The sequence below is a fragment of the Maniola jurtina genome, chromosome Z (assembly GCF_905333055.1).
Source record: "Maniola jurtina chromosome Z, ilManJurt1.1, whole genome shotgun sequence".
Lineage (NCBI taxonomy): Eukaryota > Metazoa > Arthropoda > Insecta > Lepidoptera > Nymphalidae > Maniola > Maniola jurtina.
Window position 1 is genome coordinate 2,058,703 of NC_060058.1, and position 25,036 is coordinate 2,083,738.

The 25,036-nt window shown below is 39.1% G+C and overlaps 1 protein-coding gene across 2 annotated transcripts in view; it reads left to right on the forward strand.

The window, feature by feature from the left end:
- Positions 1–7,045: 7,045 nt before the first annotated feature.
- LOC123880358 (ecdysone-induced protein 78C-like) overlaps positions 7,046–25,036 on the forward strand; it is a 40,667-nt gene continuing 22,676 nt past the window's right edge. For both annotated transcript variants that reach the window (XM_045928458.1, XM_045928459.1), the window contains exons 1-2: positions 7,046–7,265; positions 20,272–20,402. In XM_045928458.1, coding sequence (XP_045784414.1) covers positions 7,145–7,265; positions 20,272–20,402 — 252 coding nt within the window. In that variant the 5' untranslated portion in view covers positions 7,046–7,144. The remainder of the gene's footprint in view (positions 7,266–20,271; positions 20,403–25,036) is intronic.

Genomic DNA, 25,036 nt, shown 5'->3' on the forward strand with positions numbered 1-25,036 from the left:
CGATGATGTTCTCGAAGGTGTGTGAAGTCTCCCAATCCGCTTTTGGCCAGCGGGGTAGACTATGAACAAAACCCTTCTTTCTCTGAGAAGAGACCCGTGCTCTGTAGTCAACCGGCAATGGATTGATCATGATGGTTCGTACAGTACAGGGCTCACTACTTCGAAATCTGCACTGCAATCTTTTTCTTTTTTGTAGACTTTTAGTTTTCATACCCATTTATTTCTTTTATTTCTACTTGTTTTGATTTAAATTTATATTTATTAAGTTTATATGGCAAGACAATGCGCTTGGTCTCATTGCGTCTTATCTTAGTGATCGTATTCAAACAGTATGTGTGAATGATGGGAAGTCATCCGGATCAGCCTCACTAATGGGTGTTCCTCAAGGCTCTATTCTAGGTCCTTTCATGTTCTTAGTATACATAAACGATTTACCATATTATTTTACGAAAATAAAAGAAACTTCTACATTTCTGGAGATAGCCTTAGATGCAAAGCTCCAATGGGGCACCCGTATATCAACTCTTGCAAGCAAACTAAGTTCTGCTGCTTACGCGGTTAGGAAAATTCGACAGTTAACTGATGTGGAAACCGCTAAGATAGTATATTTTGATTAATCAAAATTGCAATTTTGCTAAATCAAATCTTTGAAAAGAGCAACCGCCGAGTTTCTTGCTGGTTCTTCTCGGTAGGTAAGGCATACTGGACTGATCGGGCTGAAAGGCATGCAGATAGCAATATAATCGACCGTGTTCACAATGAACAAAGAGACGTCTACTTCGAACAAATACATTTAGAGAGAAACTAAAGTAGGGCACAATTTTTGATTTTAAGTAATTATCAGCATGATTGCCTAGAACAACTCTGTTGCACTTTCCGGTGTTGATTTTGATGAGACCGAGGTCAACAGCTGGCAAGTTGATTTATTTATTTATACTAATGGGGGAAGTTACCTACATGAATCAAAGAAACAACCTTGACATTGAGATTATCGATTTTCGATAAACAAACTACTATTTATTCAGCTCAGAAGTCAGAATACTGTTGTCAGGGAAAATTGGCATAAAGTCAAAGTCAAAGTCATTTATTCAAATTGGGTGCTATTGTACACTTTCATTTCAGGGGTTTCATAGAGTGTAACTACCCCCTCTTTAGCCAGGTTTTCAAATCAAAAAAAAACTAAATTAAAATCGGTTCACTACTTTAGGAGCTACGATGCCACATAGAAATACACAGATACACACGTCAAACTTATAACACCCCTCTTTTTGGACCGGGGGTTAAAAATTACTACTCTAAAGTAACAGTTTTACTCACGGTTTTTCCTTCGCCAAGTCTGTTGTTTTGTTACTTTATTGATAACTAGGCGATGCCCGCGGCTTCGCCCGCATGGATTTCGATTTTTTTAGATCCCATGGGAACTCTTTGATTTTCCGGGATAAAAAGTAGCCTATGTCCTTCCCTGGAATGTATTCCAAGTCTGTACCAAATTTCATTAAAATCGGTTCAGCGGTTGGGCCGTGAAAACGTAGCAGACACACAGACAGACAGACAGACAGACAGACACACTTTCGCATTTATAATACTAGTATGGATATGTCCTCCAATCACGTCGCAATGCACCAAGGGAGCGATGTGAATTTTTGCATGATTACAAAATAATATCATCATTTTATTACTACAGTCCAAGAAGGTGTCTACAATTGGACACATTTATTTAGGTCGTTCGACTTGCTATCAGATCAATAACTTAAACTAGGACTAGCTTATCGATTTTATTAAATTTTATATGAAGTGTTTAAAATTTTATATAACACCTTATAGCGACTTTTATTTTCACCGTTTCACGAAAGCAACAGAAGACAGCACGTTACATACGATACGTATATTTACATACGATGTATCGATTTATGTATTAATATTATATTATCAGAACATCGTGGTTGTAAGCGTAGAGAATATAAAAATTATTAGACACATTTTTGTGTGTTTTGTGCTTTATTAGCTTATGTTTAAATTCATTTTGACCTTTCAATGTACACGTAAGTATATTAAGTTATATATATAATTATGTTCTATCCTTTTCCTTCCATTTCGTATTTAAAAATGCGAAAGTGCATTTGTTAGTTGGTTTGTTGATTTGTTCTTAAATCACGTTGAAACGGGACAAGGGATCAAGTGATATTTGCATGGATATCCTTAGTTAAGGACCTGTAAAGTGAGATAAAGAACTTTTTATCCTGGCAAATCAAAGAGTTCCCACGGGATTTTCAAATACCTAAATCAACGCGGATGAAGTCAAGGGCATCAGCTTGTACATTTATGAGTAAAGCACGTGCGATATACTCAACTTACATAGAGATAATCAAGTTTTCGCTCGCTCTATGGCTCAAATATATTTATATGCTCAAGTATTAGAGGCGCCGGGATAACCTAACCCGGTAGGTATAACTGGTAATGTGTGGCACAGCTTTAAAAATAAATGTTTTTTTTTCTTTTTTTTTCTTTCTTTCTTTCTCTATGAAGAGTTTATAGCTAGCGAATAGCTCACGCATCGAAGCTCATGCGGTGGAGTGCAGGCTTCACTGCGCCAGGGAAAGACCGGAGCGATGCACCGTGAGTAAGTACCTACTTGTAATTGTGCGTTAAATAAAACATTAACAAATTATAAATATTCACTTTATTTTCATACCGAAGTGGTGGCGACTTAGTGCTTAAGACGTCTATGTCCTATTCCCGAGAGTCCGAAATTCGATCCCCGTTACGCACCTCTAACTTTTTAACCGACTTCGAAAAAAGAAGGAGGTTCTCAATTCGTCGGAATCTATTTTTCGGAGCTGTGTGTTTAAAGCAATTGTATATTATCACTTACTTTAACAGTAAGGAAACATTCTGTCTAATGTATTTACTACTTCTATGTACAGATTCTGTTTACTATGTATAGTGTACGACAGGTCGACGTGGCAATTGGATATGAGGCGAGGGGAGACACCCGCACGTCACCCGCGCTTTCCCGCACCAGATTAGCGTGGAGGCTGTGCATTATAGGGTTGCGAACTATAGGTACCTTTCCTTTGTTTTGGTAAGTGTGAGACTATTTGTTTTGATACCTACACACTTGACCAGATCAGATTGACAATATAACATCCCCCTGGTGCGAGCGTAGAGCTTTTAGGAACCAGGTATGACGTCATTCATATCGGCCGCACTTTGTAAGGACTAGCTATCCACTTCAGCACTAATTCTAAACTTAATCTTTGTTATCAGCAAATCTTATGAGACAGCCCGGCCTATCCACTAATGGCACTGCTTTGCAAAACCTTCACTATGCCCGCACATTCCATAATCGACGCAAAAACCATGACAGTACGGTTCAAATTGAATCAGCGAGTGTTCACAACACGTTTGATTAGATGCTAACACATAAACAGACCCAATGCGAACGATTCTGTACCTTAACTGTATTAACAAGAGGTGTAATTTCACTCGCTCGTATTTCTCTAACAGCTATGCCGGGTTCGCTGACCTGTGCAAAGCTTCGCTTCCTGCGCAAACGCCGTGGCGACTGTGCTTTTTACATGACACATGTACACGGAGCGTAGGCTGCGTACGCCTCCCGCTCATTAGGCTTCATGCGGAAACCGGGAACTGAGTTATGACGGGAGACTCCCATAGACTAGGTACGATATTTTCCGCGTGACCGAGCAGCTTGCAGCGAAGTGTCGTCTGATTTATCGGTATTTTACGGGATATATTTTGGAAAGTGTGCCCTGCAACTTCACAGTTCACAGTCTTGTTTCTAATTCACCGTTTTAGCATATAGACAGCGAAAAATCCTGAACGCTGGCACCCTTATGTGGTCGACATCCAATCTGCCCGTAGCGTACGAAGCGTTTTCTGATACGAACCCTTTACGTGTGGAATGCCCTTGCGAACGTCCGTGTTTCCTACCAAATTTAGCCTTCAAGACAATTTGTATATCTAGGCATCTTCTATGTAAGCGGGATCCAAATCCTCATATCATTGCCTTGTTTTTCAAGCATGGTTGGCGTCAAGCGCAAGCCATGTCTCACAATAACAAGTGTAAATTAAAAATTTATAACACCCCCGACAAGTGAAGGTTACAGTAACTAGAAAAGAGCTGATAACTTTCAAACGGCTGAACCGATTTTCTTGGATTATAGCTAAGAACACTCTCGATTAAGCCACCTTTCAAACAAAAAAAAACAAATTAAAATCGGTTCATTAGTTTAGGCGCTACGGTGCCATAGACCCCACACACACAGATACACAGATACACACGTCAAACTTATAACACCCCTCTTTTTGGGTCGGGGGTTAAAAAAAGGTGCCCAGGCAGATATTATAAATGCGAAAGGGTGTCTGTCTATTTGTCTGCTGGCTATTCACGGCCTATCATTTAATTATTTTAATGAAATTTGGTACCTACAAAATTTTTTTTGCTATTACACCAGGGACGGACATAGGCTACTTAGTTTTGATTCCGAAAAATCAGTGTTCCCATGGAATTTTTACAGGACTAACACTGGCTATTTTTTTGTCTCAGATAACAAAAGAGTTTCCACAGGATTTAAAAAAAACTAAATCCACGCCGATGAAGCGTGGGCATCACCTAATTTCATATACCTACCAAAGACAATCGTGACTACCCCCGGTTTGGAAAGTAGACTCTACTGAAAAGAGCCAGCAAGATACTCAGCAGGTGCTCTTTCATAAAAGTTAACAAGTGTAAATTAAAAATTTATAACACCCCCGACGATCCAAAGTATTTGAGTTTTCCAAAACATCATTTTCAAATAAATAATTATGTATTTAGGCAACGTCCATCTTGACAGCTTGACATTTGTCTATTGACATAATATTATGAACCTAACGGTTATCTAACCTTCTTTTCTACAAGAAAACTAGAAAAGAGCTGATAACTCTTAAACGGCTGAACCAATTTTTTTAGATTATAGCTAAGAACACTCTCGATCAAGCCACCTTTCAAACAAAAAAAAACTAAATTAAAATCGGTTCATTCGTTTAGGCGCTACGATGCCACAGACAGATACACAGATACACAGACACACAGATACACAGATACACAAGTCAAACTTATAACACCCCTCTTTTTGGGTCGGGGGTTAAAAAGGTTACAATATTATAGCAACAATATTATCAGTGTAACAACTTATAACAATGTAACGCTATCTTCCATAACTTCCACACAGCTTTGTCATCAAGAAATTCATCAATAAATAATAGTCGCGCCCTTATTTGACTGCGTTTTTATTTTACATATTGATCATCTAATCCTTTCATGAGTGCCAATAGGTATCGGTGTTACTATTTTAGAACTACCTTATAAGTTATAACTAGCACTAAAAGTACATCGAAGTGCATCTAAGTATGAAAATAACAATATTTCCCTTCTCTAGAAGGAAGGAAGCAGCTTTATTCTGTAATAAAGTCTAGTCTATGAACCGGAAAATATTTTCCTGTGAGGCAAATAAAATTTAGTTAAAGCTTCAAGCGTAAGTAGGTACCTCCTGCAAGCTGTAAGCTTTCTGCCAAGGTCAAACGAATTATATTAATTTTTAGGGTTATTTCAAAGTTCGTTTCTGAATTTAGAGATATGAAAATTGGACCTTAGTATTGTTAGTTCCTTTCCGTACCATTTAATAAAACCCCGGAACTCTGACGACATACCCATATTCGCCCCTCCCTGCCCTGCTCCTTGTCTCGAAAACTCATGAGGCTAAAAATTTGAAAAGGTACAGAAAATAGTTCTTTACTTATATTGATATTACGTTATATTAGGTATATGTACTAATGGCGGCCCTCGAACCGGGTGGGGCCTTCAAAAACACTGTGTTCTTGAATTTATTGAATTTCAAGCTGCAATTTGTAATTCTTATCGCCGGAGTGGGTGACGCGCGACGCAAGCGCCTCCAAATAACCAAATATCCAAATGTATTATTTTATCCTGGTAACAGCATAGTGGTTAAGACGTCGGACCCGCTATATAGGGGACCGGGGTTCGACCCCGCACCTCTAATTTTTCGGAGTTATGTGCGTATTAAGCAATTAAGTATCACTTGCTCAGCGGTGAAGGAAAACATTGTGATGAAACCTCCTAGCTTTAGTTTTAACTTTACGTAATTAATTATCACCACTATCCTCTTATAAATCCACGATCGTCTTACAAATCTAACAATTCTGAAACATAGTACCTATTTAAATAAATGATTTGAGTTGAGTTCGCCATAATGTTTTCAAAGTTGTGTGAAGTCTGCCAATCCGCTCTGAGCTGACTATAGTTTTAACTCTTTCTATTCTGAGAGGAAACCCGTGCTCTGTAGTGAGCTGACGATGAATTGATCATGATGATCGATGTGGTGGCCTGTTTTATACTGTGGAGTGAAGCGAGGTGACTTACAAGTTAAACCTGCTGTCAACGACTTCACAAAACGTGACAAATGTGAGCCCTTTTCTGCAATTTCATCTGGTAGTAAGTGATGATGCAGTTATATAAGATTGAAGCGGGCTAACTTGGAAGTGGTATGCCAGTTTTTATTTAACCCAAACCTCTACCGGCACGGCAAGGCTTTATAGTCAGACTTAAAACTAGCCATGGCCGAAGCCTCCCACTAGAGCACACCAGATACAATTTAGAACGTCCCTGCAGGGAACGCGCGGCCTCCCACTTAGATATAAGACCAAAGTGTGTACCACTGCCTAGGGAAGCGTCGAAATTCTGCTTGACAAAACATTACGAATGAACTAGCTTATGGCTCACGATTTCTGGTCGAAGCATAGTCTCAATAGCGGATTGACATTCGAAAGGTCGGCGGTTCATACGCTATTGTCGTACCGACTCCTAGCACAAGCTTTACGCTCAGTTGTAGGGAGAAAGGGGAGTATTAGTCATGATTTACATGCCTACTATTCTTTGACAAAAAAAAACAAAAAAAAAAGCACCGAAGCTTGCATAATGGCAGCGCGTGGGCTGGCGCGAGATGCGCGTGGAGAGCTTCCGAGCTCAGACGTCTGGGTGCGAGTGCGGTGCAGCGGCGCCGTGCGGATCGGCAGTGCGCGGCGCGACGCAGAGCGCGGTGGTCGTGATCGGCATGCTGGCACCATGGACGTGTGGAGCGGCCTTCCCGCGTGCGTGCGCGCAACCCCGCCGCCGCGCCGCCTAGAGCCCGCCGGCGACTTCGCGCTCGCCTTCTACGACAAGGACGCACAAACACCCAAACAGGGTGAGTTTTCCTATCCATTTGAGTACAATTTCTTAGTACTTGTGGGAGGTTTCGGCTGTGGCTAGTTAGGGAGAGAAATCTTTTTGAGATAGCCGATGTTCTGGGATTTTCACTTACTAAAACCCTTGCAGCCTCCCGTCTTGGAAGGCTCCAAGATCTCTTATGAACACATTGGTGTCCCCCTTGCAAGACACCCATTGGACTCATCCTAGAGAAAACTAACCTCTGTGATTTGTCTCATACCTCTACCGCCAAACTACCGCCAAAGTCGTGCCGTCCAACGATTTAGCATTCTGCTACGATGCCATGTAGAAACCGATAAAAACGGTTATGGGCTTAATAAAAAGTGCCGTATCTCTTCCAAGTCGTGTCACTCCATCTTAGAATGCATTACTTACCTATCACCTATCACTTATCACCAGGTGTGATGTGGAATGAAGGGCTAACTTATAATTGAATAAAATAAAATAAAAATATTGTGTACATTTGGGAAATCTAAACCGGTAGAGTTGAATACATCTTCAGTCTGCAATTTTATTGGTATGATGATGACTATGTTACAAATAAATTATTTCTTAGGAACTATACCAAAAAGTTTTCCAAAATTCGTAAAAAACTAGCAGTGGATAATAAATGGATTCGTTCGTAGGTCAAGACTGTAGGTCATCTGACCTGTAGGACTGTAGGTAGGCATCTTATAGGCAAGCGTGTGGAGCTTAGCTGCTTCATCATATGCCAGTTATATAGATCTGGTTACAACCTATAAATTAAAAAAATTACCGAGTTGAAATCCCGAATCCACGTGGTTATGTACTGTACTCGTAGGTACCCATTACCCAATTTTATTTAAATATGATATGGATGGATAGGAAAGGTAGGAAAGGCATTCCGAACCAGTGGTAGATGCTTTTGACGATTCAAAAGAACTTGTAAAAGTCTAATTGAATAAAAATATTTTGAATTTTGAATTTTTGGATATAAGTAACTACATTATTATACTATACAAATATTTATTATGATAATTTCTAACATGCCTAATTTGTGCTGTTACCAACATCGATCTTAGGAAATTCAATATTCAATGTTTACAAAACAAATTAGGTTTTGGGTGTCAGGAATAGGTTTCATTTGCTACCTGCATTGTTTATTGATTACCTACTTGTGAATTTGCTGAAGCAAGGAAAACTTTATAATATGTCTCTACGATAATATCGTGCCTAGAGACATGTTATCAAGTATATTATACCTGCCTATGCGAAATATTTATAAAGAAAATTTTTCAAAAGAAAAATAAAACCGACTTCAAAAACCACAAGCACTAAAAAGTAAACAATAATTTTTGTTTGTACACGTGTAATGTATGTATGAAGTCGAGCGAGCATAATAAAAGAAACTAGAAATCCAAGTGTGAAGCTCGCCCGACTTCAACATACATTACACATGTAGAAATAAAAATTATTTTTTACTTCTTAGTGCTTGTGGTTTTTGAAGTCGGTTTTATTTTTCTTTTTAAAAATTTTTATTTCACAATTTTTAGTGGCCCCACTGTACTGTAATATGCTATGCCCAGTTAAAACCCTAATGTTTACTAAGCTTAATTACACCGATCGCGAGCAATTTGCTCTTATCCATTGAGGAGTTCTGTTCTCCATCTCCAAAGATATTCATCAGATCTTCATCAAATTTAAATTGGACCACAAGTATACCCTTTCAAGCAAAAAAAATCCAAATCGGTCCAGACGTCTTTGAGTAATCGGGGAACAAACATAAAAAAAAAAAAAAAGATTCCAAGGAATTGAGAACCTCTTCCTTTTTTTGAAGTCGGTTAAAAATAGGTAAGTATGTACTTATTACTCGCGGAAAAACTTGGTCTGACCGTTTAAAAAATAATCGTCGGTGTATCTGTAGCTTACAATTTTATTCAGGGTGAAACAAAAATATTAGTGGCTGTAGGCGATTATTTTCTTTCCTTTCTATGAGAAAAAATAATATAAAAAATGAATATAAAGCCTTGGCACTGGGAGAATTAAATATCATAAAAGAATTAATTACATTTAGGTAATATATATATATATTTTTAATTTGTATTGCTCGCATGCCTTTTCATCTAGGCAATGATTAAAAGTCTTCCACACGATAAAAGATGTTTTTACTGTAAAATATATTAAAATAATATTATATCTTGTGGCTAGTGTAAAATTACTGCTTATATTGGGAAAATGCGCGCACTTTTCAATTTCCACCGTCCATATTATAAAAACTAGCTGATGCCCGCAGCTTCGCCCGCGTGGATTGGTCAGATCCCCTGCAGCATCAGGATTGAGGAGTTGGACTCCAAATTTTTTATGAAACAATGTCGCAAAGTTCCTCTATCGATTAAAAAAGAAATGACGCAAATCGGTTCAGAAATCTCGGAGATTTCGGTGTACATAGGTAGAAAAACACAACTCCCTTTTTGAAAGTCGGTTAAAAAGTAGCCTATGTTACTCCCTGGTCAATTCTCTACTTGTCTGTGAAAACCCCGTCAAAATCGGTCCAGCCGTTCCGAAGATTAGCCTTTTCAAACAGACAGACAGACAGACAAAAATTTTAAAAACGTGTGATTCAGTGTTGGTATCGTTCAAATAACCATATGAGCTTAATATGAGGTAGTTATTTCGAAATTACAGACAGACACTCCAATTTTATTTATTAGTATAGATAAGTAACTCAGCATCCGCGGCTTTCCTGCCCCACAGCGTTTACTTATCGCAGCCTTTAGATACATAAGTGTATTGAACTCTAACGTTTCTATACGATTTGTATGCTCTTTAATTGTCAAAGGAAACACCTAAGGGAAAATTGGTGAAATGTCTGTTTGGTTTGTCCGTCAATCACGTAGCAACGGAGCAACGGATTGACGTGGTTTTTGCATGGCTATTAAAGACCTGTAGAGGGACTAATTTTATCCTGGGAAATGCTGAGATTTTTAAAATATCTAAAGCCACGCGGTTGAAGTCGCGGGCATCAACTAGTTTCATATTATATCCATCAGTTATATACTCATCGCTATCAGAACATTATGGAGAAATCGCAGGCCACGTAGGTTTCTTCACGATTTCCTGTTACGTTAAAACTAGAGATGCTTGCGCGGGATCGACTCTGAACCCCACAGTAATAAGCCAAAGTCTTACCCGCTAGGCTTACATCATTTACACACTCAGTATATATTTAATACATCTATTGGAAACATTACAAGTAATTTTTCTATTAGAAAATTTATTCATGTTCTGTCGAATATCATTCAATTTACACTTACGCCTATTATGTAGCTATTATATAGTTTAATTGAATAAAAATAATTTGAATTTGAATTTGAATTTGAATTCATCTATTTACATTTTGGTTTATTAATTCAAAAATGTAAGAACTTTCCGCCCAAAAACGGAAATTTTTCAATTCGGATCTGTAAACTTTATGTTACTTGATTTATAAGATTTGTCATTCATTATCATCATGATCAAGGCTTCACTTGTCTACTACTGAGGACAGGTTTCTTCTCAGAACGTTTCTTCACTCACCTTTGAGAACATTATGGAGAACTTTAAGGCATGCAGGTTTCCTCACGATGTCTTCCTTCACCTTTGAAGCAAGTGATATTAAATTGCTTAAAACGCACGTAACTCCGAATTTATTTTTCTTGTTTTCCAGTTAGGCTGACACCACTAGCAATTGTTTTATTTGGCTGACACGATTACTTATTAAATTGCGATTTATGAATTTCAATTTGAAATACTAGTAATTATAAATAAGTAAGAATCATTAGCAAGCATCCATTGTTATTAAAGTACCTAGAATTATCCACAATAGGTATGGTGAAATACGTTACGTACGTAAAATTATAATTTAAACGCTAAAATAGGTATAATGTTCAAGATTAGTAAATTTTTTACTGAACTTTCGCCGAAATATTACAAAGATCACCGCGACTTCACGATTAATGTTTTTTTCTAACACTGCAATAATAACCATTCCACAAACTCTACGTCCTTCAAATTAGAAGGAGAACATTGTGAGGAAACCTGTATACCCGAGAATTTTCATAATGTTCTCAAAGTTGAGTGAAGTCTGACAATCCGCACCGGGTTAACGTGGCAGACTATGATCTAAAGTTAAATCATTCTCATTCTGAGAGGAGACCCGTGTTCAGTAGTGGGCTGACACTGGCTTGATCATGATGGTGATGATTGACAATCACACTAATATTATAGAGGCAAAAGTTTGTGTGTATGTGTGTGTGTGTGTGTGTGTGTGTGTATGTTTGTACTCCTTCACGCAAAATCTGCAAGACAAATTTGGCTGGGAATGGAGATAGATAATATCTTGGATTAATTAGCACATTGGCTACTTTTTATCCTGGAAATTCAAAGAGTTCCCACGGGATTTCGTAAAATCTAAATCCGCGCGGATGAAGTCGCGAGCATCAGCAAGTAAATCTCATAAATCTAGTAACTTAAGTTTAATAGTGAACTCAAATCCGAGTCGAAAATTCCCGTTATTTGGGCGGGAAGTTCTTACGTGGATCAATATAACAAAATGTAAATATGTAGATCAATAGCTAGTAGGTACCTAGTAGGCGTAAATATAATTTGAATGACATTCAACGGAACATGAACAAACTTTCTAACGGATGGGGCGATGAGTTGATCACTTTTATTATATGATGGTGATGGTGATGGTAGGTAATTTCACAGATACAGCGGGCACCCGGTAATCCGGCCCCTGTCTAATCCGGAACCCCCTGTAATCCGACATGTTATTTTTTCTTTAGGGGATCTTAGTCAGTACTCTATAATCCGACAAATTCATAGTTCAACACTTCCCTGCGAAACGTTTGTCGGATTACCGGGGTCCACTGTACCTATAACATGACCTGAGTTGTGCATGTTCGTGTTTATGCACGCAATGCATCATAACATAAAGAGAAACAAGCGTGACCCTCAGTATAATTCGATAGAAGATATTTTTAGTTCGCGATGCTTCGTAGGGTCGTCTGGAGGAATGAATTTTGTATGACCCTATGTTAATTTCGTGAGACCGAATAAAAACCTACCTACAGATGTTCAAAATAAGAGAGACTGACGACAATTCTGTTTGTCTTTCTCTAAACTAAACTAATTAGACTATCTGCATCTTTTTCTATTAATTATTACTAAAAAAGGACGGAACATGAATTTAACTTTTAAAGGCTCTAAATTTTAGTGCACGCTACGTTAAACAATAGGCTTGCGACTGGTAGCTAAAGTCATGAGGTTTGACAGCTCTAAATTAAATTTAAAACTGTCAAACTTTGTCTCTCCATTTCATATTACATTAGTAAGAAGAAGACGCGAATACTCTAAAATTTAGTTGTGCTCAGAATCAGTACCAATACCTACTTATGTGAAGAGAATGATTAAAATTCTACCTTTCACTGGAACGAAATATCTCAAAAATGTTCAACATGAGGGTACAATAGCCAGTGCTATCGCTTCTGGCTCGATAAGTGCGTGAAAATGTGCCTATTACCTTTTGATGGCCTGCTGACGCGATCTTGACTAAAGGCCCATATACGAGCAACCACTACCTATTTTTTGAAGCACGCTCGAATGTGTCAAAAAATGCCTGCCCAAACTCCGCGCCCATATCAATACGCGACAGGTCAAGATGGCGATCGGGGTATGAGGCGGCGGACGCCCCGCATTTTCGCACGTCACCCGCGCTATCCCGCCCGGGTGAGCGCTACAGTCGGCATATATTTATTTAATAAAACTGGTCCACAACCGAAGGGTACACACTTCACACACGCTTCATCGAAACCTTTTTAATTTTTTTTAGTTTTATAGCGGATATTTTTAAATGTAATAAAATATATTAAATAATTAAATAAATTTAAAAATTAAATTTCTTATTAATTGTTGTCAAAGCGGCAACAGAAATTATACATATTCTGTGAGAATTTCAACTCTCAATCTGTTACGGTTTACGAGATACAGCCCGGTGGCAGATGGACGGACGGACGGACACGATGGACGGATAGCGGAGGCTTAGTAAAAGGTCCCGTTGGTTCCCTTCTGGCACGGAACCCTAAGTTGCCAAAAAAAACTAGGCAAATAGGCACGCATATTATGCTCAAGTTAGGACTATTTACATTACCAATTTTCAAGGTATGGTTTAATACAATTAATCGCTTCGTTTCTCGTCCAAAGGCTCGCGAACCTGTGCTGGTCGGTGTGGGGGGCAGGGGGAGGGAGGGAGGGGGAGGGCGGGTCAGCGACCGCTTGTTATGCAAGCCTCCGCTTGATAAAGACATGTTTGCTGTTTATGCCAGAGCCAACTTTCACATTAACTTAGGTTAGGGATTTGAAAATAGTCCTACTATCTCTCCCATCTTTCACCTTTTTTAACCCCCGACCCAAAAAGAGGGGTGTTATAAGTTTGACGTGTGTATCTGTGTATCTGTATATCTGTCTGTGGCATCGTAGCGCCTAAACGAATGAACCGATTTTAATTTAGTTTTTTTTGTTTGAAAGGTGGCTGAAGAGTGTTCTTAGCTATCATCCAAGATAATCGGTTCAGCCGTTTGAAAGTTATCAGCTCTTTTCTAGTTACTGTAACCTTCACTTGTCGGGGGTATTATAAAGTTTTAATTTACACTTGTTATACCGATACAAATTAGTGTTTGATTGCTATCTCACTTCTGGGGATGATGCAGTTTAAAATGGAGATGGGTTTCTTGGAAGGCGTATCAGGGACTACCCTCGATCGATTTCGTACAGAAACGCTTGGTGGTACGTCTTCACCGGCAGGGTAGTAACTAGTTATGGCTGATGCCTCTCGCACCAGACCAGACCAAAACAGTTTCAATTTCAAGGGCTTTATTTATTCCTTATCTTATCTCAATCCTAATTTAACTCATTAATTTAATTTAACTTTTTTCTGTAAGCTATAAGTTTTCCTTACGTAATAAAAATAACACCGGCCTAGTGCGAGTCAGACTGGCGCACCGAGGGTTTCGTACTCGGGTATTTTTTACGACATTTTGCACGATAAATCAAAAACTATTATGCCAAAAAATAAATAATATCTGTTTTAGACTGTACAAGTAAAGCCCTTTCATAGCGCGTACCATTGCGTTGTAATTAATTGTGGAACTGTATGGGACATGGCATACCGCTTGCGTGGCGTGAACGATCGCGTAGACGTAATGCGTGCAGTTATGTCTACGCGCGTGTCACGTGTACGCGCTTGGTGTGAATCGGCTTTAACCCTGTGCGGGATAGCGCGAGTGACTTGCGGGTGTGCTGGGCGTCCCCCCGCTACATACCCTGATTACCGTCGACCTGTCGCGTAGATACTTATACATAGGTACCTACTGCCAAATACTTAGTACCATGACGGAATCCTTAGAAAATATATAGGTAAGTAGGTAAAGAAGGTAGGCATGTTTGATCTAATGCAAAATGCTTACTTTGTATAGGGATATTTTATGCATGCGTTTCCAATGCGTGTTGCAAAGATACAAGTATCTACGGCGTAGTTACAAGACGTAGAAAGCTCCTAAAGCTTACGAGGCGAATGTTCTTTGTCACTTGTCTTGACTCGCTCTTGGCCGGTTTTTTTACACAATTTTAGATTTGACTTCTATAGAGTTTTTCGGGTAGTCCGGGTTATCTTATTCGTTCTTATTCGTATTCGTTCTAACTACATGTTAGGCACGTGCTAACGTATAATTTTTTTGTTAGAAGTTCGCGTATTAGAGTAGTTGTCAAATAGAGAGAGTGTAGTAAAGTCTAGTAAAGTAGTAATCTAGAAGTATGTTAGAAAGTAGTCGTCTAGTAAAGAGTAGTAAGGTAGTAGAGAGAAGTAGCGTAGTAGAGTCTAGTGGAAAAGAAGAATCTAGCAGAGATTAGTAGAGTCTAATAGATAGAGATAGAGAGTAGTAAGTAAAATATGTATGAATCTACTCGAGTAGTTAAGTCTGAAAGAGCTGAAATAGGTAGAAGCGGCCTCGCTGTGTCATCCTGTCGGTTGCGAGTTTCGAGCTCAGCGAGCTACGGTGCTCCAGCCGCGCCCTGCTTTTTTATGGTACCAGGCCATTAATTTTTTTTTTTTTGCATAATTAGTTTGAAATCATCTTCTGAACTCGAGTATTCATACATTTTAACACAACCGTTCTGTATCGAAGGCATGACAACACTAACACCGGCTTTACGCCGCGCTTTATGATGCAAGATTTTCATTCCAGTATCTTGAAACCCCAAAATTTATCAGTTTTTCGAACTATGCGCCCTGATCATTACCATTTATTTCACGCTGCCTGTTGAGTTATATCGGTTACTCTGGTTTCCTACTGATTTGATCACGTAGAGGAACTCCACGCACAGCAAATCTCCATCGCCCGCTGAGTGACTGAGCTTTCTTATGAGGCTAGGCTTGAGTTAGCGACCCTTACTTAAATGAATAGATAGGTATTATAATAGCTTCTTACAAGCAAGTACAAAATAATGCTCGTGATTTTATACCTACTTGTTGCTTTAATATACCTCGTATAATGTAACTTTGTATTAGAAAGAGCTTTGAATAAAACAAAGTACATTGCGCGGACTCAATGCGGCCGAGGATTTACCATAGAACCATACCGTCGATGAACAGAACGATGGTGTCCAAGTGATGTTTTAGAAAGAGACATGTGTCGAAGATGCAGCGCGTGCGAGCGAGATGCAGGAACGGTTAGTGCAGGTTCAATGCTCGACTCGCGCGCAGTTTGTTGAACTGCAATCATTGCTTTGGAAAATTGTCAGGGTTGCTCCACAATTACATAATACTTGATCTGAATCATTTATTGTTAATTCAAATACTAGATGGTGCTCGCGACTCCGTCCGAGTAGTTTTGGTTTTTTAAAAATTGATATTCGTAGCTTATATCCGTCTTTGTTATGCAAGCTAGCTCTGTACTGAGCAGATAAGAAATTAGGAAGTGCTGAGGTAATAAGATTATTCCTTCTTACATTCATGAATGGAAGATAATTAATTAATATATTTTGTTGTCTGAATTTATAAAAAGAAACGCTGACTGACTGACTAACTGACTACTGACTGACTGACTGGCTGGCTAACTGACTGACTGACTAAGCGATTGACTGACTGACTGATCTATCAACGCACAGCTCAAACTACTGGACGGGTCGGGCTGAAATTTGGCATGCAGATAGCTGTTATGACGTAGACATCCACTAAGAAAGGATTATTGAAAATTGAACCCCCTGTGGTTAAAAAAATTGTGCAGTCTACGCGGACGAAGTCGCGGGCATTAGGTATAAACAATAATGTGTGCGATTCCACACAATATTAAATATACTTATCTATACTAATATTATAAAGAGGAAACCTTTGTATTTTTGTATGTTTGTATTGAATAGGCTCAAAAACTACTAGACCGATTTCAAAATTTCTTTTACCATTACTTAGAAGGATTCTTCCGAATCCGTATAGGCTATATTTTATCCCGGAAAATAGAAAAAATAAATGTCCACCCGTGCGAAGCCGGGGCGGGTCGCTAGTCACACTAATATTATAAAGGTGAAAGTTTGTATGTGTGTGTGTGTGTGTGTGTGTGTGTGTGTGTATGTTTGTTACTCCTTCACGCAAAAACTACTGGACGGATTTGGCTGAAATTTGGAATGGAGATAGATAATATCCTGGATTAGCACATAGGCTACTTTTTATCCCGGAAAATCAAAGAGTTCCCACGGGATTTCTAAAAACCTAAATCCACGCGGGCGAAGTCGCGGGCATCGGCTCATATAATATTAAGGAGAACTCTCAGGCATGAAGATTTCCTCACGATGTCTTCCTTCACGGTTAAAGCAAGACGTAATATTTTACTTCGAAAAGTTAGAAGTGCGTGCCCGGGATCGGCACCCTGTCATCTTGAATAGGAGGCGGGACCACTTGTGTGTATCTATTAAATTGACTCTACTTTAGTATGAAATTTCAGCATTTATTTAACTTAGGAACGACGCTAAGACAGGGACATGAGCACTTGTAGCTGTGTAGTGTGTACCTACTCGTACTAAATATTAGACTGCGGTATACTCCCAAAATAGTAAATTCACAACCCTAAGTACTCATGAATAGCAATCTCCGACATCGCGCGGGCATCTCTCTCTATCGCAGGCGGAGTGAGCGAGAGGGCGCATTCGCGGAAGAAAGTAACGCGACAAGTTATGTAAGGAGATACACACGGATGGTCCGCCACTTGCCTCTTCGCCAGCTTCCTTGAAGTGCTTGAAGTTTATAAAGGTTGCATCGCTGTCCTTGGTTCTAGGTTCAAAGTCAAAATCAAAGTCATTTATTCAAATTGGGTACTATTGTACACTTTCTGATTGTCAAACAATGATGTAGTGCGATAATTAATTACGTTAACTTACTAAAGCTACGAGGTTACTCGTATGTATAGCGGTTTTCTATTGTAATAATGATACCTACTGATTCTGAGTGTAAGTGCGAATTAGCAGATGCATACTTCACACACCTTTGAGAATATTATGGAGAAATCTCAGGCATGCAGGCTTCCTTACAATGTTTTCCTTCAACGTTAAAGCAAGTCATGTCTGTGAAGAGTCTGCCAAATCTATGCTTTCTTTGCTGCTTGCATGCCTGAGAGTTCTCCATAATGTTCTCAAAGAAGTATGAAGTTGCCAATTCTCACTTGGTCAGCGTGGCAGACTATGGCATAAACCCTTCTCATTCTGAGAGGAGATCCGTGCTCAGTAGTGGGCTGGCAATGGATTAGTAATGATGATGATGGTGACATTTTGTCTGATCGTGTGTAGCGCGGAGTAAGCCTCGTTATATTACCGATCGTCCGTATTGACCACTGACTATACCAGTTGGTATTTTTGCATTATATCCGAACTAGCTGACGCCCACGACATCGTCCGCGTGGATTTAGGTTTTTCAAAATCCCATAGTAACTTTTTGATTTTTCGGGATAAAAAGTAGCCTATGTGTTAATCCAGAGTATAATCTATCTTCATTCCGAATTTCAGCCAAATCTGTTAAGTAGTTTTTGCGTGAAAGAGTAACAAACATCCACACATCCATCCATACATATACAAACTTTCGCGTTTATACCTAACATTAGTAGGATATTCAGAAAATATACCTAAAAATTCATCACTCACAAAAGTGAGTAATGTTTTTACGCACCTAGGTATCTTTAGCAATTGATATCTTTAAATTGGCATGCGTACGTTTCGATTCTCAAAAAACTTAGGTCAACCCACCGCCACTCATGGCCCCACCAACCTTGCTTATTATGGGTCGAAGCGGGACCGAAAGTACCCGTTCGGTACTTGCTCGATGGTTTTTTCCCGGGGCACCTTCTAGACTTCCTACAAATTATTTTCTTTCTCATCCTTGTCCATAAGGTCACTCTCCCCTTTCTGGGGCAGACGTCACAGATACGTGAGATTCCCTTCGCCGATTGTGGCGTCTGTTACCCCGATCCTCTATTGTAATTCTGTATTTGTTTTCTCGCTCTCCTCCTCCGCGCTCGTAGAGTCCTCCTCTTCCTCACTTTCTTCTTCCTCGTTTTCCTCCCCTCCGCGTCATGCTCTTCATCGTCACTGCCGCACTTCCGAGCGGCTCCTCCACTTATGCCACGCGGGAACTCCCGCAGTCCTCGGAAGTTTACCTCTGCGGAGACCAGGTCTCAGTAGTACACCGGGCCCCATCCAACATCTTGCTTCGGAGAGATCTTAGATCAGTAGGAAAGCCTTCGCGTGCGAGTCTGACCACCATTTTACTTAACGTCATGTTTATAATCAGCATAGGAGAACAAGCGTCGGACAGATAGACCGACACACTTTCGCATTTATAATATTAGTATGGATTGAGTATAGAACTTTGTTTTTTTTTTTTGCCTGAGCCGGAAGTCAGGACTCGTTTCCGAGACTGTATGATCCACAACCGAATAAACTAGCCACTGGATCATCGAGGAAGTGCTTAGGCTAAAGGTACTGTTACTACGCTATTTGAAAGCTACAATCAGCTAAATGACAATTTTATGAGACACCCATAGAAAGAAGCGCGTTGAAGTCTTTTGGACCGCGTGTGAGTCATTGAGTTCATAAGACGCTGTGTGCGTTGTTTTGTTCGAAATTCTAATACTAATATTATAAACGCGAAAGTTTGTATACATACGTATGGATGGATGTATGGATAGATATATGGAGGCTTGTTACACCTTCACGCAAAAACTACTGGACAGATTTGGCTGAAATTTGGGATGGAGATAGATTATGCCCTGGATTATGTTGAGTGTATGAGTAAAGTAAAGTTAATTATTCTTTATAAGCCACTTTTTATCCAATAAGTTTCCACGGGATTTATAAGAAGTTATATCCACGGGATCGAAGTCGCGTGCATTAGCTAGTTCTAAATATAATGTAATCTAAATTAACATGTACTGTCCACAACTGGGAAAAGCCTTGTCTCCGATTTTTTCGCTACATCCTATTCTACGTCTCTTTGGACCACGTCCTTTTTTTTATTTGTTGAGGTATTTTAATCATTCTTTCATACTTTTTCTATAATTTACTTAATTTTTTGTAACTAACTGATGATCCCCAAATTCATTCGCGTGTAAATACTATTTTTTAAAAGTCACGCGTGTAATATGGACTTTAAGGAAAGTAGCTTTTGTGTTAATCCGAGGCATAATCTATCTCCATTTAATGATATCTACAGCCAAATCCGTCTAGCAGTTTTTACGAGAAAGAGTACCAAACACATACAAACATTCACCTTTATTGCGTTTCATTAAAAAAATGAATTATTTTTTGCTTGACACAAAACCCAATGACTTTCTTTTGCCTTTTTTTCGTGAGGGAAGTCCATCGCGGATACCACCGGCCACGAGGGGGCGCAGTGGTTATAGACCAACAAGACGGTTGAATGATAACGTGGTTAATGTTCGCAGAGCAACAGTCGGAGGCGGCGGGCGGCGCGGGCGGCGGCGGGGGTGGCGGCAAGGCGGCGGCGCCCTGCAAGGTTTGCGGCGACAAGGCCTCGGGCTACCACTACGGCGTCACCTCCTGCGAAGGCTGCAAGGTGGGGATCCCTCAGTTGTTCCTACCAACAAAAAACCGGCCAAGTGCGAGTCAGACTCGTGCACCGAGGGTTCCATACTCGGATAATTTTTCCAAAATTTTGCATGATAAATCAAAAACTATTATGCATAAAAATAAATAAAAATCTGTTTTAGAATATACATGTAAAGCCCTTTCATATGATACCCCACTTGGTATAGTTATCTTACTTTGAAATTTAAACATTAGTATTTTAATTTTTTTTCTGTGATGTAACTACAAATTCACGGTTTTCTGACTTATTCCTTTATACCTACCTGCCAAATCTCACGATTCTAGGTCAACGGGAAGTACTCTCTAGGTTTTCTTGACAGACACGACGGACGGACGGACAGACGGACAGAGAGCCAGACAAACAACAAAGTGATCCTATAAGGGTTCCGTTTTTCCTGTTGAGATACGGAACCCTAAAACTTAGAAAAAGTGAACTGACTTCAAAGTCAAGTCAAGTCAAAGACTGCACTGAAAAGTATGAAATACTTAATTGGTAAATTATGTTTAAACTCCCAAGCCGTGGGGCCCGGGAGCTCGAGTTATTTTTGAGTAAATTTCAAAAAGGGTTATCGAGTCAAAAGGGGACCCAAAAGCGGGCAAAGTATTAGTTTGGCTATCTAAAAGGCAATGCTGTCAGCATCTTGGGTACAATACCTCGCTGCGGTGGTCTCGATGAGGTGTTAGATTTTTTTTTTAGTTTTAATTTAGATTTGTTCTATAGCATTCATTGATAATTATAATAGTACGTGGCCAGGAGTTGGATCCAGCATCAATTTATGGACCATCCCGCAAAAGTCACATAGGTTTAGAATTCTCGGAGAAATCGGTGTGCATATCAAAAATATCAATCATTGGTGACATTTATGCACATATTTTATGCATATTAATTACGTCGTGTATAAGAATAATACCTAAGTTAATTGTATACTAAAACCTTTTAGGTTAAAAACTTCTCCACTAATCACTAACATAGTATAAAAGATAGTCGCTTCCCTTTGCCTGTCCCTATGTATGCTTAGATCTTTAAACTACACAACGGATTTTGATGCGGGGGTTTTAATGGATAGAATGATTCAAGGGGAAGGTTTGTGTAATGCATGCATAATATATTAGAGAAACGTGATAATTTCCAGAATAATTTAATGAATCCAAAAACAAACGAAATCCCAACAAAGTCAGCAGAGGTACGAGTAGCTAAAGTATTTGCCGATCAATTTGAAAACGCATACGTGTGAGCCACCTGGGATTTAACGGAAGTGAACATTGAGAGAGTACAGGCGTCATTAGAAATCATTGTATTTACACCAGCAAAAGTTCTAAAGCCTATTAAAACTTTCGATGAACCGACAGCTAGCTAGGATAATATTCCTGCTATTATGCTCCAACAATGTTGCGCCATCATTAATCAAGTAACTTTACTAATGAATCTCTCTTTTGCAACGGGAAGGCTCCAAACAAACTAGAAAGAAGCAGTGGTTACACCTATTTTCAAAAAAGGTAACAAGTTCAATGCTAAAAATTACAGACCTATCAGCTTGACGAGTATATTGAGTACAGCCATGGAGAAAATCATAGTTGACAACTTAAGAGAATTCATAACAAAAAAAAACATAATTATTCGAGAGCAACATATTTTCACACAGAAGCGATCGATTGTCACTAACCTTCGCAGCTGTCTTAGACAGTAGATATTAAATTGGGACACACATCAACCAACTGACATTATCTATCTGGACTACTACTAAGCATTTGACAGGGTTCCAATCAGTCGACTACTTCATAAATTAGAACACCTTGGCATACGTGGTAAGCTGCTAGTTTGAATTAGCGACTTCCTAAATGATCGAAAATTCCGCGTGAGGGTTGGGAATGAAATGTCAAGTACTCGTCCGGTACACAGCGGTGTACCGCAAGGCTCTGTACTGGGACCAATATTATTCACATTATTTTTAACTGACTTGCAAAATGTTTTAAGTATCCCATTCTCATTATTAGCGGATGACACCAAGTTCTTCAGGAACCCTATATATCAGCAGAGTGTCATACAACAAAATTCAAAAGCCATTGAACATTGGACAAAGGAATAGTTACTGTCGCTGAATGCCAATAAATGCACTGATCTACACATTGGAAAAAAGAATCCTCGATAATTATATAGGCTAGATAATAAGCAATTAAAAGTGGTAGAGTGATTATAAGCAGTGACCTCAAATGGGAAACACAGATTGTGGCTTCCCATTCCGGGATGAAATAGTCACTCTACAAGTCTTTAATACCCATACGAAAAAATCATGTCGATCAGTTGCTCTGTGGCGGCGTGATTGGAGGACAAATGAAATAAAGAATAACCAGACCGACAATCGAACACACTTGCGTGTTTATAATATGGGTAGTGATTTGGTTACTATTGAGACGTTTGGTTGTGTGTTCGTTCCACGATATGTAGAGCGTGCGTTCCTCTAGTGACTAGTCCAACAGTTTTCAATACTATGATTAGTTTTAGTAGTAGTTATTTCTGTGTAATGGGTATTATGGATTAGAATAGTGCGTAGCATGGGGATGAGCGCCGGACGGGCAGGCACCTGCAGGGGGCAGTGTGGGAGGAGTTATTAATAGCCTGCAACAATGTCTCCCGTGCTCTCCGATGTGTGCCGCCACAGAACCTAAATAAGGTTATAGAAATGGTATAATCTATTTTTCCTTACAAGTACCTAGCTTTCCGCATGCGTCTCACTGATATGCATAAGAGGCGTAATATACGCGGCCCATAAAAAAGAGAGAAGAAAGAAAAACGTTTATTTCTTAAATTATGCCACACATCATATCTTATAACTAAGAGTTTGGTTATGCCGGCGCGCTTCCTTCATTTGAGAATTAAAACCAACAAACCTCAAGCAGAAGAAGTGCTCGAATAAACTGTGTCATGTGGAGCACACGTCACAACCCGAAAAAACCGGTCAAGTGCGAGTCAGACTCGCGCACTGAAGGTTCCGTACCTACTCAGGTATTTTTTCCAACATTATGCACGATAAATCAAAAAATATTATGCATAAAAATAAATAATAATCCGTTTTAGAATATACAGGTATTAAAGCCTTTTCATATGATACCCCACTTGGTATGGTTATCTTACTTTGAAAATTGAAACACATTTTAATCTTTTCTTACTTGATATAACCACAAATTCGCACTTTTCAAATTTATCCCTGTATTTGTACTATAAGAACTACCTGCCCAATTTCATGATTCTAGGTCAACGGGAAGTACCCTATAGGTTTCTTGACAGACACGACGGACAGACAGACAACAAAGTGATTCTATAAGGGTTCCGTTTTTCCTTTTGAGGTACAGAACCCTAAAAATGTATACAGCGCTGGTAGCCATACAAGTTACAACTTTATTACCGCGAACTGATGTTGAAATCATGGGACGAGTGAAAACCTTACTCCAAAAGGTCTAAAGCACCAGGCAATTCACGTGGCCTACGCGTTTCTCCGATAGGGTTCACTCGTAAGTCTACTTTTACAATAATGTGCAATGATGGGTAAGTGCCCATCAGCACGCCGACAATCTCTTGCCGATTCTTTAACACCTCTATACATATTTTTATTTCTGTGTATGCCGCCCACAGTCGCCACTCGCCACACTTTGCCCCTGTCGCCTGTCTCTACATGTAACACTTTAACATGTACGTTTGTTCGTGTGGCTAAGTTCCTTTGCATTAAATATTATCACTATACAATACTTTTCATCACCTCTATAAGGAAATAAAAGGCGCCCCATATTTTATTGTATTTAATATGATTATTAAATAAAACATAAAGTAACAATTAAGTTGAAATTAAATAGTAAATATCTAATAAAAAAACCGACCAAGTGAGAGTCAGACTCATGCACCGAGGTTTCTGTACTAGGGTAATTTTTCCGGCATTTTGTATGATATATCAAAAACTATTATGCATAAAAATAAACATAAATCTGTTTTAGAATAATACAGGTAAAGCCTTTTCATACTCGTATGATACCCCACTTAGTATAGTTACCTTACTTTAAAAATTGAAACGCATTTAATTTTTTTTAATGACGTAACCCCAAATTCACGTTTTTCGGATTTATTCCTTTATTTGTGCTATAAGACCTACCTACCTGCCAAACATGATTCTAGGTCAACGGGAAGTACCCTCTAGGTTTTCTTGACAGACACGACGGACGGACGGACAGACAGACAGACAACAAAGTGATCCTATAAGGGTTCCGTTTTTCCTCTTGAGATACGGAACCCGAAAAACAACTAAAAACTTATATTTACACTTGCAAAACAAAACCTAACAATTCGTGAAAATTGACAAAAACGCGGGTTTTAGTTCGCGCGTTTTTAATTTGATTTCTTTTTTTAACCCCTACCCAAAAAGAGGGGCGTTATAAGTTTGATGTGCTTATCTGTGTATCTGTGTATCTGTCTGTGGCATCGTAGCGCCTAAACGAATGAACCGATTTTAATTTAGTTTTTTTTGTTTGAAAGGTGGCTTGATCGAGTTCTTAGCTATAATCCAAAAAAATCGGTTCAGCCGTTTGAAAGTTATCAGCTATTTTCTAGTTACT